At 44.1% G+C, this 13,049-nt stretch overlaps 1 protein-coding gene across 1 annotated transcript in view; it reads left to right on the forward strand.

Annotated features, from left to right (window-relative positions):
- rad51 (RAD51 recombinase) overlaps nt 1-13,049 on the forward strand; it is a 76,792-nt gene that overhangs the window by 26,021 nt on the left and 37,722 nt on the right. The window contains exon 4 of the mRNA XM_048537759.2: nt 5,743-5,860. Coding sequence (XP_048393716.1) covers nt 5,743-5,860 — 118 coding nt within the window. The remainder of the gene's footprint in view (nt 1-5,742; nt 5,861-13,049) is intronic.

Here is a 13,049-nt window from a genome sequence, read left to right on the forward strand (position 1 = left end):
CTTGAAGAGGACCCTGAGCTAGGACTCCCAAGTCCCTGATAAGATAATAAAGTGTGAAGCTGGATGAACACAGCAGGCCAAGCAGCATCTCAGGAACACAAAAGCTGACGTTTTGGTCCTAGACCCTTCTTTTGTGCTCCTGAGATGCTGCTTGGCCTGCTGTGTTCATCCAGATTCACACTTTGTTATCTTGGATTCTCCAGCATCTGCAGTTCCCATTATCTCCCAAGTCCCTTTGTGTGTTTAGAAAATAATCTATGCCTCTATTCTTCCTAACAAAGTGCATATCCTCACACTTCACCACACGCTATTGCATCTGCCACTCTTTGCCTACTTTCCTTACCTGCCCAAGTCTTCCTGCAGCCTCACTGCTTCCTCAGCACTACTTTTTCCTTGTGTCATCTGCAAACCTAGCAACAACCACGCTCATTTCTTTGTCCACATCATAAAAGCATAATGTGAATAGTTGTGATCTCTACACCAGTCTCTGCGAAACTCAAATCACCGACTGCCATCCTGAAAAAGACCCCTTTATCCCTACTCTTTGTCTTCTGTCAATTAGCCAATCCGCTATCCAGACCAAATCTTGTCCCCAACACCATGCCTCTTATTTTGTTTAACAGCCTCCTGTGCAGCACTTGTTTAATAGCTTCTGGAAATCTTAAAAAGATCATGCTCACTGGCTCTCCTTTAGCTAACTTGGTCATTACCTCAGAGAATTCTACAAGATTTGACAGGTACTTCTCCTATTTTAGTATGCACTTCCAAGCACTCCGCAGTCTCACCTTTAGAAATGCGCTGTAAAATCTTATCAACAACGGAGGTCGGGCTAGCCAGCTTACAGTTTTCTGTCTTCTGCCTCCCTCCCTTCTTAAACAGGGGTGTTACGTTAACCATTTTCCAATCTGCTGTGACCCTCCAATCACCACCAATGTATCTACAATTGTTTCAGTGTGTTTCTACTTCAGAACTCTGGGATGTAGTCTATCTGGTCTGGGTAATTTATCCACCTTCCGGCTTTTCAGCTTCATCAGCACCTTCTTATTGATGGCCGCAATAACTCACCTCTGACCACAACTCTGTTGAAATTCTGGTCTGCTACTGATGTCTTCCACAATGAAAACTGATGCAAAGTACTGGTTCAGTTTCTCCACTATTTCTTTGTTCTTTATTACTACTCCTACAGCCTTGTTTTCCAGTGGTTCAATGTCCACTTTTGTATCTGTCTTACCTTTCAGATATCTGAAAAAAATGCTTGCAATCTTCTTTTATATTACAAGCTAGCTTAGTCTCGTATTGCATATCTCCTAACTTTTTGTTGCTTATTAGTTCCCTCTGTTGGTTTTTCAAAACTTCCCATAATCTTCATCACATTGTATGCTTTTCCTTTTGAAGTTCCCCATCATTATTGTAATAATGTCTTTCTTACATGCCTTTTCCAATCTTTTGATTTATTTTCTTCCCCACATCCTGACTACTGCTAGGAGGCCTGTACACAATTCTCATCAGCATGTTTTTTCTTAAATCTTGTGGTTCCTCAAATCTACCCACACAGATTCTGAACCTTCTGACTTTAGCACTTCTTGCTATCAATTGATTTATTCATTTTTTTATTCCCTTGTGGATAAGGGCATTGCTAGTTAATGCCAGCATTCATTGTCCAGAGGGCAGTTAAGAAAACATCGCTATGGGTCTGAAGTCACAGGTCAGCAAGGACAACCTTTCCTTCCCTAAAGGACATTAATGAACCAGATGTGTTTTCCTGACAATCAACAATCGATTCATGGTTATTAGATTTATTTTTATTGAATTCAAATTCCACCATTTTCCATGGTGGAATTTGAACCCAGGTTCCCAGAACGTTATTTAGGATCTCTAAAGTAAGAGTCCAGAGATAAGACCCACTAGGCTGTTGCCTCCCATCATTTCTTTGTCTCCTCTCTCATTTGTTAACCCTGTCCCCCTCTGCCCATCTTTCTATCCTTTTGATAGGACTTGTATGCTTGGGTGTTTAGACCCCAACCTTGATCCCCTTAGAGCCATGTCTGTGTGATATCTATAACATCTTACCTGCCAATTTCAATCTGCACTACAAGCTCAGTTACATTGCTTCATATACTGCACAAATTAAAGTACGGCAAATAGATCTCTCTGCTCCCAATCCAAGTTCCTGTAACCTGGTTACCAGACAGGCAACACAGTCTTCTGAACTCTTGATCCTGGCTGCAGAGAACAGTGTCAATTCCTCTGACTATACTATCCCTGATTACAATTACATTTCTCTCTCTTCTCTCCGCCACACAGCCCCACCCCCCATGATTGGCTTGCTGGACTATGATGTTACGGTCAGTTTGCTCATCCTCCCTACAGCCCCTGCTCTTAACCACACAGAGAAAATTCTAAAACCTGTTGGACAAGGTCAAGGGCAGAGACACCTTCAGCACTACTTCCTGCATCCCTCTACCTGCCCCATTTGTAGTTACACTGTCCTTTTCCTGATCACTGACTGAATCTAATGGGTGTGACTGCCTCCAGAGACACAGTGTCCAGGTAACACACTCTCTTCTTGATGTGTTTCAATATTCAAAGCTCAGACTCATCAACTCGATGCTGGAGTTCCTCCAGCACCAAACACTTGCTGCAGATGTGGTCGCTATGAACCATAATGGGGTCCGCCAGCTCCCACATCTTGTAGTTACAACACATTATCTGGTCTGGCATCTTTAATTTAATTGCTTAATTCTTAATTTAATTTTTAAAAATTTCATATTGGTCTTTTAGTTATGTAGCCTGTAAATATTTCCCCTATTTACCTTCACTCTGAAAGTAAGCTGTCATAGTCCAGTTAGTGGCTATCATCAATCAGTGAACTTATGGTTTACCTGTGATATCACTGCTTTGTGTTTGGCCCATGATCCTCGGTTTCATTTCATCTGTTTAAACAAAATTTACAAACTGAGCCAGAGAAAAAGTAAGCAGAAAGCACCTCTTTCCCCTTTACACTAATTTCCATGTTGCCACCAAATTAACCAAGCTATGTATCACTTGGGTTGTGTCTCATTCTGGATGTGACTCTCCTCCCTAACCATGCAAGCTTACTGATGGTGCATTTTCAATGGGACCTTCGAACGTGCTGTTGCCTTCCAAATCTTTCTCTGCATTCCATGATTAAATCCCTCCAACCAGAAGCAAAATGGCTTTTCTTAAAAGTCAGTGTCACAAATTACATTCTGTGAGACCATGACAAAGGTAACCTTCTTCCTCATTCCTTACAACCTGTCTGCAGCCTAGATGTGATTTGAGACTTCGCTATGTATCTTAACTCAAATCCTGTTCACCTGTCATTCCTGTGCATTCTATTCTGCATTAGTTACACGCCAAGCATCCTTTTGATTTTAAAGCTATTTCATTGTTTTCCAATTCTTCCTGGTCTCCCACTCTATCCCTGTAATTTGTCTAGCTGGGGAGCTGGATACCTACCTCACTTTTCACCTATAAGGTAATTTGTAAAGCCTATATCTCTTTCCCCAGGCTTTTGGCCTTCTTACTTAATATCTATTTATGTGTCTTAGCATCATATGTTGTTTTGTGAGCTCCTGTGAAGTGCCATGGGATATTTCAGAATGTTAAACATAGAAATATAAGTTAAGGTTTGCACTTCATTTTCTCAAGTCAAGCCCTGTCAATATTTTCATGCCTACATTTATGGAAGTTTCCTAGGTAAACATTTATAATGTCCATCTTAAGCATGTTTTATAATAGTCACCATTTTATATTAACATTTCACATCCCCTTCTGTTGAACAAGGTAAATTGCTCAATGTCTTTTGGAAAAAAAATTTATCCATATGATTTCCTCAATTAAAATTCCAATGACTGGAATAAAGTTTTTATGCTTGCAATCTGAGAAGATAAAGAAGGCCATTTGAACAATCAAGTCTACCATGGCTGTTAAATTTGAACCATCCACCTGTATACTGTTCCCTACCCTTTCCTCAGAATCATTTGCATTCTTTGTGGTCCTTGCCCAACCTTGCAAGTTAGTTTCAATCTCCTTTCAAAGGACTAGCCTGTTCTTGTCCAAGTTGCCCTCCATAAATTTTACTAAATCCTAGACTTCACTTCCACAGTGACTTGAGTGCAAGGATTTCTTTATGCTGTAGAAACTTATGTCCCCTCTCTCCAGTGTTAAAAAAAAGCCCTCTGTCTAACACTATCTACAATGATTATCCCAGAACTGCTATTAACATAAAAGGCACATATCTTCAGTTTTGTGTATTTTACATGGCAGTACGCAAGATGATGACATCCAACTGGCCTGAACCCATTTACTTAATGAACCAGAAAATGCATAATTCTATTGCAGTAATATCCCTTCCTTAAAATAGACACTGAAATTTGCTTGTCTATTTTAGGGGGAACACAAAGGCACAGCTTAGATGACTTACAAGATTGTTTTGAATGAAGGCAAGCCAGTCACTTCTTACTGGTACTTTATAGAATAGTTTATACTTTTTTAATAATCCTCACAAACTAAGCAGATCCATAGCTTCTCTCCTTTCTTGGAATTGGTTGATTACTAATGCATAAATACGTTGAATATATAACCAGTTTTTAAACTTGGAATAATCGTATAACACAAAAGAAGGCAATTCAGTTCATGTATTTGTGCCATCTATTTGAAATTGCCAAACAAACCAGTCCAGCTTCCCATTTCCGGTAGACCTGTGAATTTTGTTCCATGGAATTATTTTTCGGCATCCTTTTTGTTAGTTATTACCAATTCTGCTTCCATCATTCTTTCAGGCAGAGCATTCCCAATGAGAACAACCAGCTGCATTTTAAAAAAAATCTAATTTCCCCTGTCACTGTCTTGCTGATTAAATTAGTATCATCTGATTAACACACCTCGTCTTGGTAGAAATAGTTTCTTGCTTATGTACTCTATCAAAATTCCTCATCATTTTGAATATCCTTATTAAATCTCCCATTAACTTTCACTGATCACAGTGCTGTCACAGAGCAATCACAGTTGCTGCAGTTAATTCGTTGTTCATCTTATAACTGTTTCTGAAACCTTTCTGAATGTAAATGGACTATTTAGTTTGCTAACAAAATACAAATGTGATATAAATTTTAAAGTAATTCTGAGAATCATTAATAATTCTGTCATTGTTTTCTTCCTACAAAGTAAGCTTGTTCCTCTTTACTGTTGAATTCAGTTTCTGTGATATTTGTCTTTGATCAAAAACGCAATATGAACACAAGTAAACAATTCTGAGAAGTAGAAATATTTTGAAAATCAGAAGCAGAGTTAAATCTCTAATTAGCAACAATCAAAGACCATGTTGTGTTCCAAACAGGCGGCTCTTGAAAATAAATACATTTTGTTTGAGAGTGATAATACATTGTTCTTACACTAGCATGTTTTGTAAATGCACAATAACATAAATGAAGTGGGCTAAGTGCACCAAAAGACAGGCAATTATTTCCAGAATGAATATTTCATTGGATTTTAGACTTCGGCGCCAATATTGAACTCCTGAAAACTTGAAGAGAGAATCCTGGATTTAATAATCCTAAATTGTCAAGTAACATGTAATGATGTTGGCAGAGTTTGTGGGCCTTTGTATTTATAAAGGAAATGCATTGTTTTTATTAACATTTTGTTGTAAGCTTTGAGGTTAAATTTGGATGTCTTTGCCACCAGCTGCTACCCTGTCACGTCTTTGTTTTCTTCTAGGCTGAAGCAGCTAAACTTGTGCCAATGGGCTTTACTACAGCTACAGAGTTCCACCAGAGGCGCTCAGAAATCATTCAGGTCACAACGGGATCAAAAGAACTTGATAAACTTCTCCAAGGTAAAATTATAATTTTTTTCAAAAGCTTCCATATGTTGTGATGGTAAAGGGAAAGACCTGTCTCCCTGACAAGCGCACCTCATCGGAAAACTTGTACTAATGTATCACAGATAATAAAGTGTGGAGCTGGATGAACACAGCAGGCCAAGCAGCATCTCAGGAGCACAAAAGCTGACGTTTCGGGCCTAGACCCTTCATCAGAGAGCCTCTCTGATGAAGGGTCTAGGCCCGAAACGTCAGCTTTTGTGCTCCTGAGATGCTGCTTGGCCCGCTGTTTTCATCCAGCTCCACACTTTATTATATTGGATTCTCCAGCATCTGCAGTTCCCATTATCACTAATGTATCACATTCCTGTTAAGTGGATATTTGAAATGGAGGCTGACAAGTTGTTTAAGAGGTACTCCCTTTAAAGGTGTATCAATATTATTACACAACAATAATTTACTCTTTAATAAAGCATCCCTACCTGACTATATCTTTTGCCATTTTGCTCAGATCAAACTGTTGCAACTCCTCCTGGGAACTCCACCTCCTTCTCTGTGTTCCAGAGTTCTGACTCTCACTTAAAGTCTTAGTTTTGTACATTACACCCAAATGTCACTCCAGGCTTCTCGCGTATTTCTTCCCCTGTCTCTGCAGTGATGACTTCTCACCTCTCTCCAATTTTAGCCTCCTTCTCAACTTTCAATGTTTCCTTCCCTAACTTTACTATCTTCCTTCCACCCCACTCCCATCTCTCCTTCTGTATAAACTTTCCTTTCTACCTCTGCAACCAGCTATTCAGCTTGTAAGCGCTCATTATCCACATTGTTATGTTAATAACAAGGTAATCTTTAATCGTTCCCTTATTGCTTTCAATCCACATTTCTGTTCACATACTATTATCAGTGAGTGCCCAAAGATTCAATTCAGCCCCTTTCTACTTTTTCATCTAAAAGCTGCCCCTTAGCATCACTATCTGAAGCCTTGGTATAATTTTCAAATGTATGTTGACAACACCCAGTTCTATCTTACCAATACCTGCCTCAACTCCTTCACTGTTGATACATTATCAGGCAGCTTATCTCGCATCCTATTTGGATGAGTAGATATATCCTTCATTTAAATATTGTGTGACCTGCTGCCATTACTTTCAATCACCACTCCAGAATCTGTTTCTCAGGAATCAGCTCTAGTCTGTCCCTGGCAACAATCAAGAAAATGAACCGGTCTGTGTGCACCCTTAGTGTTTCACTTGATCCTTCCAACTTCATATTCATGTCGTCTAAGATTCTCAGTTTCCACCTTTATATGATTGCCTGTTGATTTAAAACATGGAAGCAAACTTAACATCAGCGTTTACTAAACTGTCTTAAAGTATTTACTGTCAAGCGAATGGTCAAAGGACCTCATGCAGGTAGTAATGATTATCACTAGAAGTCAAACGCGTGTTGATGTTCTAACTTTAATAGAATTACTAACTATTATAGGAGTAGTCCATCTGCCCATGCATCAAAAGTTGTTTTGGAGGTGAGAACAAACTTGTGTGAAGGCACAGAACTACGTCAGAGATGACCAGTTTGGATTTCAAGGAGGAAGAGGAACAAGAAGCAACTGGCATGTTGAGATCAATGAATTATAATTGGTCAGGAGTTTGGACAGGAATTATGTGCTTGTTTTGTAGATTTTGAGAAAACATTTCATGGGTTGACTGGATCAAGTGCTGAAAGACGTTGGAGTAGACTGGGGAGGTAGATGACTTGCAATAAATCTGCACATGGGTCAGACGGCAAAAATGTCACAGAACCTTTTCTAATTGGAAAAGGAGGTTAGTGCCTTCAAATTAGAAATAGTGTTCATTGCCTATGCAAAGGCAATGATAAATTGAAGAGGCAGAATCTGGTGTTACGATTAGCGGGTGACTCACATCAGGTAGAGTTACGGATGATAGGCATGTGTAGCAACCACAGAAGAAAGACTACAAAAGCTAATAGAGTAATGACACCATGGGGGTGAAAGCAAATGTTGACAAAACCATCGCATCTAAAAATCACCAAGAAATGAGAAGAAAAAGTACTGGAAGGAATGATACGATTTGCAGGAAGAAGACACAACAAAGAAATAAGAACAAGGAGGGCAATGGGAAAGATCATATTTGGTCAGAAGTTGTAGTTGTGAACCAGAAAGATGAAAAAGTGACTTGTGAAGAGCTTGATTTGTGAAAGGGGGAGACCAACTTGCTAAAGACCTTTGAAATGTTGGTTTGGAGGAGCACTGAAATAATCTGCTGGGCATAAAATATATCAAATGCTGTAGGTGGGGGGAGTGAATGAACAAAAAAAATTATTGAACGTAATTAGGAAAATGCAGATCACTGACTAGGATATATTATGAGAGACATAATGAAGGATAGACTTCAAATAAAATAGAGGAAGGAAGATAATATTGAAGTTGGATGGCTTAGAAATTGAACAAAGTTACTGGCAAATGAAAGAAGTGGCACTAGGTGGAGATCCATGGAAAGACTATGAGCCAAGGACCTGCCTTTAGGTAGAACGTAAATGAAGACAATTATCATACTTCGACTTCACTCATCTCAGCTCATCTGTCTTTGTAACTACTTCAATGCACTGATTTTCTATACTGTTGCCTCCGTGAACTCGAGGTCATCCAAAACATGGCCTGTGTCCTAACTGAAGCAAGTCCTATTCGCCTACTATGTCTACATGTTGACTTGCTTTGACAGATATGTGGTGATCCATTTTGGACCTTAAAAGGAAACCACGTATTTTCTAAATGGTGAAAAATCTTGAAGTACTGGAGCCCAAAAAAGATCCAGGTATATACACGAAAACTATAACATACAAAGGCACAGATGATAAGCAGGCTATTCTAATGCTGATCTTTATTTCCAAAAGACTGAATATTTTCTAATCAACCTGTTCAGGTATGTTACTATACATCTTTGGAGCAGATACAAGTTGAACTTGGGCCTCCCCGACCAGAATTGGGACTCTGCCACCTTTCCACAAGAACCCTCAAACCACTCTTCAACCAAAAAGTGCCTGGTTAGACACTCTGATCGCTATTACTAATCCTTGCTGTATCCCTCTGGAAAGATATAGGGCCTTGATGGGAATTTCGTGAAATAATTGCTGGGCTCTGAGTTAAACAACAGGGAGTTAACAAACAACAAATAAACAGAATAATTAAAGAGTGTTGGAAATATTAAGAATTGCATAAAAGGTCATTGACCTGAAACATTAACTCTCTTTCTTGCCATAAATGGTGCTTGAACTGCTGAATGTTTCAGTCATTTTTCTTTTGATTCAAATTTCCAGGATCAACAGTATTTTGTTTTTTCTTACTTGTGTTGTACTTAAAACGTAAAACGTAAGTCACTTGATCAAATATTTCAGGATACTGTGGGGAATTAGGTAGAGGGAAACTATTTCTAACTCAAAAAAGTAAAAGAACTGCAGGTGCTGGAATTCAGAAACAAAAACAAGTTGTTAGAAAATCTCAACAGGTCTGACAGCATTTGTGGAGAAAAAATAAAGTTAACATCTGGGTGTGAGTTTGCTCACTGAGCTGGAAGGTTAGTTTTCAGACGTTTCATCACCTTTTTTTATTTGAAAAAATATACTTTATTCAGAAGATGTATAAATATGTTTTCTTTTTTGTACACCTACCCAATCATGCAAGCCGCTCCGGGTTACCCGGGGGTACATTCACCAACTAAAAGGTAAAAAACAAAGAAGAAGAAAAAACAAAGCAAGGAAAGTACACCGGCAGTTGTCTCCCCGCACAGTCCCATTTGGCCCCTGACCAGTTGGCGGAAGGCGCCAGCTGGGCCCAGGTACCAGATAGGGCCCTTTTTTCTATTCTGGATGAGGGGTTTCATACGGTGGTCTTCCCCACCGCCCCTTGGCGGCAGCTGCCCCAAGCTTTAGCGCGTCCCTCAGCACGTAGTCCTGGATCTTGGAGTGTGCCAGTCTGCAACATTCGGTCGGTGTCAGTTCTTTCAGCTGGCAGACCAGCAAGTTGCGGGCAGACCAAAGAGCGTCTTTCACCGCATTGATGGTCCTCCAGGCGCAGTTGATGTTGGTCTCGGTGTGCGTCCCGGGAAACAGCCCGTAGAACACGGAGTCCTGCGTCACGGAGCTGCTCGGGACAAACCTCGACAAATACCACTGCATCCCCCTCCAGACCTCCTGCGCATAGGCACACTCCAGAAGGAGGTGATCGACCGTCTCGTCCCCCCCCGCAGCCACCTCGAGGGCAGCGTGCGGTGGCGCAGAGATTCCGGGCATGCATAAAGGATCTTACTGGCAGAGCCCCTCTCACCGCCAGCCAAGCAATGTCCTTGTGCTTGTTTGAAAGTTCTGGCGATGAGGCATTCTGCCAAACGACTTTGGCAGTCTGTGTGGGGAACCACACGACGGGATCCACCCTCTCCTTTTCCCTGAAGGGTCTCGAGGATACTACGTGCTGACCGCTGATGACTGCCTTGTGGTCAAAGGTGTTTCCTTTCAAAAATTTCTCCACGAAGGACAGGTGGTACGGAACGGTCCAACTACTCGGAGTGTTCCGTGGCAACGAGGCCATGCCCATCCTTCGCAACACCAGGGACAGGTAGAACCTCAGTAAGTAGTGACACTTGGTGTTTGCATACTGAGGATCTACGCACAGCTTGATGCAGCCGCACACAAAGGTAGCCGTCAGGGCAAGGGTGGTGTTCAGTACGCCCTTTCCCCCATTTTCCAGGTCTTTGTACATGGTGTCCCTGCGGACCCAGTCCATCCTCGACCCCCAAATGAAGTGGAAGATGGCCCGGGTGACCGCAGCGGCGCAGGTCCAGGGAATAGGCCAGGCCTGTGCCACGTACAACAGTACCGAAAGCCCCTCGCACCTGACAACCAGGTTCTTACCCGCGATGGAGAGGGACCGGAGCGTCCACCTGCCCAGCTTCTGCTTCAGTTTGGTGATACACTCCTCCCAAGTCTTAGTGCACGCCCCAGCTCCACCAAACCAAACACCCAGCACCTTGAGGTAGTCTGTCCTGACGGTGAAGGGGATGAAGGAGCAGTCGCCCCAGTTCCCAAAGAACATGACCTCGCTCTTACCCCTATTGACTTTGGCACCCAAGGCCAGTCAAACCGGCCGCAGATGTCCAATAGTCTACTCACCGACCGACGACTGGTGCAGAAGACGGCGACATCGTCCATGTACAGGGAGGTCTTGACCTGAAGGCCTCCGCTGCCTGGGATAGTCACGCCCTTCAGGCTCACGTCCTTCCTGATGGATGCGGCAAAGGGCTCCACACAGCACACGAACAAGGCAGGAGAGAGCGGGCAGCCCTGCCTGACTCCAGATCTGACAGGAAAACTGTCCGATTCCCACCCGTTGATCGAGACTGCGCTAACGATGTTGGCGTAGAGCAGCCGGATCCAATTGCGGATGCCCTCCCCGAACCCCAATTTGGAGAGGACGTCCCTCATGTAAGCACGAGAGACCCTGTCGAAGGCCTTCTCCTGATCCAGGCTGACGAGGCAGGTGTCCACCCGCCTGTCCTGTACGTAGGCGATCGTATCCCTGATGAGCGCGAGGCTCTCAGCGATCTTCCTGCCCGGCACAGCACAGGTTTGGTCAGGGTGAATCACCGACTCCAGGACAGACCTGACCCGGTTGGCTATGACCTTGGCCAGGATTTTGTAGTCCACGTTCAATAGTGAAATGGGACGCTAATTCTTAATTTCTTCCCTCTCCCCCTTCCTCTTGTAAATGAGGGTGATGATGCCCTTGCTCATGGACTTGCACATTTCCCCTGCCCGAAGCGCACTATCATACACCTCCAGCAGGTCCTGGCTGACCAGGTCCCACAGAGCGGAATACAGCTCGACCGGTAAGCCGTCGCTCCCGGGAGTCCTATTCCTCTCCAAGGACTTGAGGGCTCTGGTCAGCTCATCCAGGGATATCAGCCGGTCCAATCACTCCCTCGTGCCGTCGTCTAAGACCTCCGTGATAGACGACAGGAACGACTCAGAGGCCGTGCTGTCTGTGGGCTTCGTGTCATACAGTCCGGCATAGAAGGATCTGCTGATCCTCAAAATGTCGAGCTGAGACGACGTCACCGAGCCATCGTCCTCCTTCAGCCGGCTAAGCACAGAGCTGTCTTTGTGCACCTTCTGAAAGAAGAAACGTGAGCACGTCTCGTCCTGCTCCACGGAGCGGACCCTGGACCGGAAGATTATCCTGGAGGCTCCGCGGCGAAGAGCGAGGCTTGCTGGCCCCTCACCTTGCGGAGGTCCTCCGTGACATCGACCCCCATCAACTGCAGAAGGAGCAGGTTCTGCACCCTTTTCTGGAGTCGCGACAGCTTTCCCCGCCCCTCCCTCGCCTTCCGAACACCCTTGAGGACAAAGAACCTCTTGATGTTCTCCTTCACCGTCTCCCACCAGTCGTCCGGAGATTCAAAGAGGGGTTTCACGGTTCTCCAACCGGCGTACTCCCTCTTAAGCTCCTTGACGTTCTCTGGGGTCAACAGAGTCGTGTTGAGCTTCCACGTCCCCTTGCCGGCCGGCTGGTCGTCCTGTAAGTGACAGTCGGCCAGCTGGAAGCAGTGGTCAGAGAAGAACACCAGCTCGACGCCGGTGGACCTGACCGAGAACGCCCGTGACACAAACAGGAAGTCTATCCTTGAGCGAATAGACCCGTCTGGCCGCGACCAGGTGTACCTCCGCTGCGCTCCGTCTGCAGGGGTGCTGAAGATTATCGAGCAGCTTGGCGTCCTTCACCGTGCCCATCAGGAATCTGGACGTGACGTCCAGTTGACTCCCCCCACCCGCTGTCCCCACGCCGGATCTTCCATCTGCATCGATGATGCAGTTGAAGTCTCCGCCTAGGATGACCGACCTGAACGTAGCCAGCAGGGGTGGAAGCTGCTGCAGGACGGCCAACCGCTCACTCCGTATCGCTGGGGCGTACACGTTGATCAGCCTCAGGGGAGCGTTCCTGTAGGTGACGTCAGCCACTAGGAGGCGCCCCCCCCCCACCACCTCCTGAACTTGAGAGATGGTGAAGTCGCGCCCCCGCAGCAGAATCCGAGCCAGGTCCGAGAAGCAAAAGTCGTTACCCCCCGACCAGGTCGAAGGCCCACAGGTCCAGGCGCCGGACCATTTCCCGTACCTGCTGAAGTGCGGTATCCCG

The sequence above is a fragment of the Stegostoma tigrinum genome, chromosome 10, assembly GCF_030684315.1.
Source record: "Stegostoma tigrinum isolate sSteTig4 chromosome 10, sSteTig4.hap1, whole genome shotgun sequence".
NCBI lineage: Eukaryota > Metazoa > Chordata > Chondrichthyes > Orectolobiformes > Stegostomatidae > Stegostoma > Stegostoma tigrinum.